The sequence below is a fragment of the Myotis brandtii genome, unplaced genomic scaffold, assembly GCF_000412655.1.
Source record: "Myotis brandtii unplaced genomic scaffold, ASM41265v1 scaffold419, whole genome shotgun sequence".
NCBI lineage: Eukaryota > Metazoa > Chordata > Mammalia > Chiroptera > Vespertilionidae > Myotis > Myotis brandtii.
The window spans coordinates 1841689-1848330 of NW_005366075.1; the positions used below are offsets into that span (position 1 = coordinate 1841689).

The 6642-nt window shown below is 52.2% G+C and overlaps 1 protein-coding gene across 2 annotated transcripts in view; it reads right to left on the reverse strand.

The window, feature by feature from the left end:
• Positions 1-1318: 1318 nt before the first annotated feature.
• The window catches only part of SLC35D2 (solute carrier family 35 (UDP-GlcNAc/UDP-glucose transporter), member D2), a 47128-nt gene continuing 41804 nt past the window's right edge, over positions 1319-6642 (reverse strand). For both annotated transcript variants that reach the window (XM_014545694.1, XM_014545693.1), the window contains 3 exons: positions 4098-4176; positions 3048-3130; positions 1319-1883 (listed from right to left, as the gene is read on the reverse strand). In XM_014545694.1, the coding sequence (XP_014401180.1) occupies positions 1746-1883; positions 3048-3130; positions 4098-4176 (300 nt within the window). In that variant the 3' untranslated portion in view covers positions 1319-1745. The remainder of the gene's footprint in view (positions 1884-3047; positions 3131-4097; positions 4177-6642) is intronic.

A 6642-nucleotide genomic window follows, 5' to 3' on the forward strand; every position in this document is an offset into this window, starting at 1 on the left:
TAGAACTTATCAGGGGTGGGCAAACTTTTTGACTCGAGGGCCACAATGGGTTCTTAAACTGGACCGGAGGGCCGGAACAAAAGCATGGATGGAGTGTTTGTGTGAACTAATATAAATTCAAAGTAAACATCATTACATAAAAGGGTACGGTCTTTTTTTTTTTTAGTTTTATTCATTTCAAACGGGCCGGATCCGGCCCTCGGGCCGTAGTTTGCCCACGGCTGACTTAGCTCCTATAGCTAAGCTCCTCTGACCCCCAATGCCTTTCAAAATTGTATCTCGTCTCCGGACTCTTTATTAGTCTCTGGATTCCTATGTCATCTACGCAGAACCCCTTCTCCAAATTCCTGAACCCTTCTTGATGCTGGGACAAGAACCCCGGCATTGGGGCATGTTGAGAGTTAAACTGGGACTTGAGAGGGGGGCACTGAGCCGATGACCCTCCAGCAGGGGCTGGAGGGAGGACAGTGCAGGAACCAGGTGGACAATGTCAGGCAGCGGGCATAGCTGAAGCAAAGGCCCTGCGGCAGAGCCAGGAGAAGGCCCGCTGCCCTGGGCAGAGCAGGTGGCCTAGCGGACAGCTTGTTGAGCGTCAGTGGGGCTCTGTGGCGCATTGTGAGCAACAGAGGGTCCTGACCCGAGTTAACAGGCTGAGATGGTTACTTTTGTCGTTTCTGCTGCATCATGCTTGTGTTGTCTGAAGTGTCCAGAGGCACATAATGCTTTTTTGCAGAGAGCAAGGGGAGCGCCTGAAGCCCCAGGAGGCGCCCAAAGCCTCTGCTGAAGGGCCCAGTCCTGGGTCCCACCCTGACCCTCTGGGGTCCGGCTAGGAGCCCAGACACTGCAGGGAGAGAATTGCCATAGAGGGGGCTGCCGGAAAGGGGCGCCAGGGCCATCTGCTCCTGCAGCCCCCCTGTGCCAGACACCAAGACCCCTGGGCTCTTGTTGCTCAGACTGAGGCCTGCCCTGCACTCCGACCCCAGCTGATGGAAGAGTAATAATAACTCGCATCCACTAGGGGGCCTTCCCACACCCCGGGCCCGGGAGCCAGGCGGGCTTAGGGAAGGAAACAGGCCTTTGGTTAAACTGCACATGGTCTGACTGTCACAGCCCCTGAACACGCCTGGAGGGAGACGAGGAGAGAGGTGACCCACTGAGACATCACAGGGCACACGGGTCTTGTGGTGTGTTCCACCGGGTTGTTCTGTAACTTTCCCCAACACAGGCCTTAAAAGGAAGGTCACCCCCCAGGCAGAGTGAAGAACTGACCCTTTTCCTGCCTGTCCACCATAAAGTCACACACAGCAGGAGGCGTGCGTATGGATTATTGTTTATTTCACTTTGACGATTGGGAAAACACCAACATGTAAGACGGAATCAAAGCTAACAGGTGACTGTACTGGCAGTTAATTGGGTAATTTTGTGGAAATAAAGATGCGCCTGTTCAAACCGAACAGCACTCAGTCACTGCCTGGGCTGGGACCTTGGCCATGAAGGCGGAGGTGCTGGCGAGAAAGCCATCGCCCCCCAGCGCTTGCCCCTCCGCAGGCGCCTGCAGCCCCGGGGCAGCCGGTTACCCACTGGCGTATTCCGCGATCCCCTTTCGGCCGGTGAGGCTTTGCCCGGACGCAGTTCTCCGGCCACGTGGCTCGCTTGGCAGCGCGCGAGGTAGGTTCTCTCTGCGTTTTGCAGACGTTCCTTGTTCCTTTTCTTGCTTTGACCAAGATGGAGGCCCACGTCCAAGGTCAGAACAACCCCTTAGCCGCCAGGCTGCCCGAGTCTAACTCTTCAAATCCGGGGGGATGTTTTCTTCGTCCACAGGCTGTTTCGGCTTCAACTGGCTGCTCAGGGTTAAGAAAGAGTAGCGCAGGCCCCCCGCCATGCTGAGAGGGGGAGAGAGGGGAAGCTAAAGAACCCGGCAGCTGCCCCACCTCTGTAAGCAGTCAGCTTACTCGGCAGGGAGCTAGCGAGCCCCGTGTGACCCCTGTTTGTAGGTTACTTGGTGAGAATTACCCCTCTTATTTCAGAAATCTTTGGGGGCAGAAAAAAAAAAGAGTAGATCAAATCTAACACAGAACTTGGTTGAGAAAATAAGCACTTGGTTATTACTGAATAAACTATACATTATCCTAAAATAGCGCCCCATGTCTGGGACCTTTAAAGGTATTTTGGTCTTCCCTCCCGCTATCCTCAGCATGTGGCGCTTTGACGGCACACAAGTTTAAGGAGGCCACTGCACCAGAGGGAGACAGACGGGGGCTCTTCCGGGAGGAAGGCGCATGGATTAAAGCTGACCTCAGCCCTGGAATGTTCATTACTCCTGACACACGAGGGGAAACAGATGAACTGAGCGGTTTAAGTGAAATTATCTTAGAAATTGGCATGTCAAAACACTACTCCTTCACTTATAACACACTAGAGGCCCAGTGCACAAAATTCATGCACGGGCGGGGGGGGGGGTGTCCCTCAGCCCGGCCTGCACCCTCTCACAATCTGAGACCCCTCGGGTAGGGTCCCTAGACCTGGCTGGCAATCAGGGTCTATCGGGGCTTTCCTTCCCCCGGCTGCTGGCAGCTGGCCCCGCCCCTGCCACTGCCACTGCTTGCCATCTGTGCGATGCTGCACCCCCCCTCCCCCACCACTGGTCGCCGCCCTCTGTGGGCAATAGGCGTGGGGTGCGATTGCTTGGCTGGCCTGGGCCTCCCTCTGCGGGGCAATAGGTCACAGGGCTCTGCGATCGATTGCCCCGCAGAGGGAGGCCGCACCCACTCAGCCATGGATCCGCAATTGATGGCTGCGCAGAGGGTGGCCTGGGCCTTCCTCTGTGGGGCTATCCTGAGGCGATGGCGAGGCCCCTCAACTAATCACATCACATCCACCTTGGCTGGCCTGGCGCCAGTGGGTGTCATAGCATGGTCCTCCAGACGGTCGTTCTGCTGTTTGGTCGTTCGGTCAATTTGCATATTATGCTTTTATTATTATAGATTGGTCAGACTTTTAGAAATTCATATTTTGCAAAAATGAGTTCACTTAAAAACCCCACTTACCAAATATTTAACCCTATGAAGTTTAACACAGAGAAAACGTAGTCTCCACCGACTAACATCCCAATGTAGGCAATGGATACGTTCTGCAGGGAAAGAGACGGTCAGTCATTTTAAAAGTGAAGAATTTAGGGGGAAAATACATGTCCATGGTGAAATCTGAAACTAAGTATTTTACTTGCTTTGCACATAGTAGGTGCTCACAGAATGTTGGATGAATGAATAAAAATCCATTGCAGATAAAAAAAAATGAAGTGAACTATGGCATGGCAATCACAGAAGACTGCATTATTCATGCTTCACACACAGGAAGCAGAGGTAAGAGTTGGGTAATAACCAACTTTCCAGACCCCATCTCTCTACCATCACTGGGTCGTGAACTTTCATTATATTGACCCTAAACTTGAACGGAGCAGAGACATCTCATCAATTCCAGGCCGCGCTCTGCCCAGCGTATCCCAGGAGGCCTCTGGGCAGCCTGCGGACAGCCTCCCGGGCCCAGGCAGCTTCCCCACCTAGTCCATGTGAGTAGGAAGACAAAGCAAAGTGGAAGAGAACGCAGACCCCTGTCCTCTTCATCCATGTGTGCCCTCAGCTGCCTGCACACACACACACACACACACACACGCACACACACACGCACGCCCAGGGCCCACGTGAGCGGGGCACCTTGTCACTGAGCGGCCCTCTTCACAAGGGTTCCCCTTCTTCGCTGGCAGATCCTCCCAGGAAACCAACGTGCAGGTGGCAGGGCGTCTCGGTGAGCGCGGGAGTCTGGCCATGTTTCAGCTTTTTGACTCCATTTCCCAGACCATGCCCCTGCACGACCCCCAATTAAAACATCATAATCTGCCTCCCCCTTTCCAATGAGCTAGTCCTCCCTCCGTTTTCTGGGTTAGAAGACGGAAGAAGTGACCGCCCAGGCACCGGTGGAAATGTCACAGCCTCCCTTCTCACTCCGCTGGTAACAACAAAATCAAACTCGGTTTCTACGGCAAAGACTGGGCTCACGGGAAGTCCCGACTCGACTCCACATCCCCGGCTTCCCCTTACCTTGATGGCTCCCACCACGGCGGTGGTCAGCGCCGAGTTGTAGTGGCTGCACAGCACGGTGGAGTACATCAGCAGGAACCTGCGAGGGAGCGACACCTGAGCACATGAGAACCACGGCTGCCTCAGTCGGCGAGTGACCCGTGGGCACTTTAATGGGCTTCAGAACCTACATATTAAAACGTCTTTTTAACTCTGCCCTTTCACAGGAGAATGGTCCAGTCATGCATTTGCCAGATTTCCTACCTTAAGTGTCTTTTTCATTTTGTCTGTCTCTTTCCCATTCATGTTTCCTCAGAAAGGGGGTAAGAACAATGAGTTTTTTTTTAAATGAAGAACAATGAGATTTTTTTAAACGATCTGAAATCTTTTGTTTGACAGCTACACTACAGCACTGGGTTTTAATCCCCTCTGTGCATCAGAATCACCTGGTGCACTTTTTTGTTGTTGTTAAGCCTCACCCGAGGATATTTTTTCCATTGATTTGTTGTTTTAGAGAGAGTAGAAGGGAGGAAGGGAGAGAGAGAGACAGAGAGATAGAAACATCGATGTGAGAGAGACACATTGACTAGCTGCCTCCTGCACATGCCCCGACCGGGGCAGGGATAGAACCTGCAACCCAGGTCCGTGCCCTTGACTGGGAATTGAACCTGAGAGCCGCCGGTGCACAGCCCGCACTCTAACCCCGGCCACCAGCCAGGCACCTGGTGCCCTTTTCCACACAGTGGTGCCTGGCAGAGCCCTCCTTCCAGTGGTGCGGGGGGTGGGGGGGCCGCAGGCAGTCTCGGCTCCGCGAGGAAGCCCACGAGCAGCCAGCGCTGAGAAGCACAGGTGTCAGGAGGGAAAGTCGGCGAGCAGCTGCTGGCTTTGGACAAAGGCGATGGACGTGAATGGGTGTCCATGTCAGCGACGCCCCTGGGCCTATTACCAAAGTTAACGCGACAGGCAGTCGACCCTGTCAGTACTTCATACCCACTTGTCAACGAAATGACCACAGACTGTGCCCAGGCACCAGACAGGAGAATATACCCGCCCAGGAGAGAATCTACAACCCAGCCACAGCGACAGGAAGAAAGATTCGTTTCAACCAAGGAGTGAAGGAAACTGGCTTCCACCCAAGTGGGGTGCAGCACACCACCCACCTGAATCGGGTGATTAAATGCTGACAGATCACAATCAACACCAGGAATGGGGTGGGGGTGGGGGGGGGGGAGAGAACAGCACTGGATTTTAAAGCCAAATCCCAGTTGGAAGGCAGGAGCAGAGGGAACCCTAAGACAGGACTCGGCCAGTGCGCCTGGAGGATAAATCCTGCGGGAAGTCAGCACTCAGACTCCAGTCCAGGCCCAGGTCTCTCACTGCTGGTAACAGAATCGGAATCAGAACAGTAACGGCGTTTGGCCTGAGATGTTTATTATCTTATTAGCAGGGGTGGTAGAGAACAAAGATTAAAGTACATCACGCGTTAACATAAAGCTGAGGAACAGACTCAATTACAATCTTCAATTTTGTAATTCTCAGGAAAATGTCTGTTATCGAGGTAATTGCAATAATTTGACAAGTGAGAGAAGCCACCATCTCGGCCTGTGTGGCTTTAATTTGAAACGTGCAGCTGACAGACTTGCAGGTTTCATCTGAAAGGAGTCGGGGAATCTGAGTAAATCGGCACACGCTACTCGCATGTTGAAAAGAAGCTGAATTACGATATTTTCAACTTTGGTTTCTTAGGTTTCAAAGGGCTGCTTTGCTGTGCAAAGCCACCAGGTTCATCAGCTTTGCTAGGGCCGCATTAGGGCCTGAAATTACTGGGGGGAAATCAGGTAAAGCAGATTGTAAATGCAGTTTTAAAAGGTTAAAAACCTTTTAATTCACTAAGTTGTAAATGGAACTAATTTACAGTAAATTGTTTAGGAGATTTTAATCAGTTAAACTTGAGATAACAAACCATTAATCAAATAATGAAAGTAAAATTATGTTTATGCAAAAATTACTGGCTTTATAAATAGAGCAGCAGTATTTATATATTAAAGGCTTAACGAAATCTCCGTTTTAATTTTTACATTTTTAATAAATTCAACATTAATGGAGAGCCCCGAGGAACTATGAATAATCCTGCTCATGCATAAAATGAAAAGATTAAAAAGCGCAGCCTGCGGTTGTGAGTGGCGGCTCTGCTGGGCCCGGGGGTAAGAGACAGTGCCCCCAGCATCTGCTCTGCAGGAGCTCAGAGTCTACATCAGAGAGTGCAGCCCAGGGCAGGGGACCACCCCAACTCGGACACAGGAAAGCGTCCAGCAGGCTTCCTCACCGGCACTGCGGCCTCACACCAGGGCCAGCATGGACGTCCTGTAGTTTTATTTTTGCTTTGGTTCCTATCCCAGGGTTCTGGTCACGCATTTTCTCCATCCCACATTTTAGTGAAACCATCTGGGCTGCGTTCAGAATCACGGACACCTTGGATCTAAGACTCCAATGTCCATCCACCACGAGTGTGGGCGACCAGGACACTCACTGGCCAGCTGGGGAGGAGCCCCCTCTCTAACGTCCT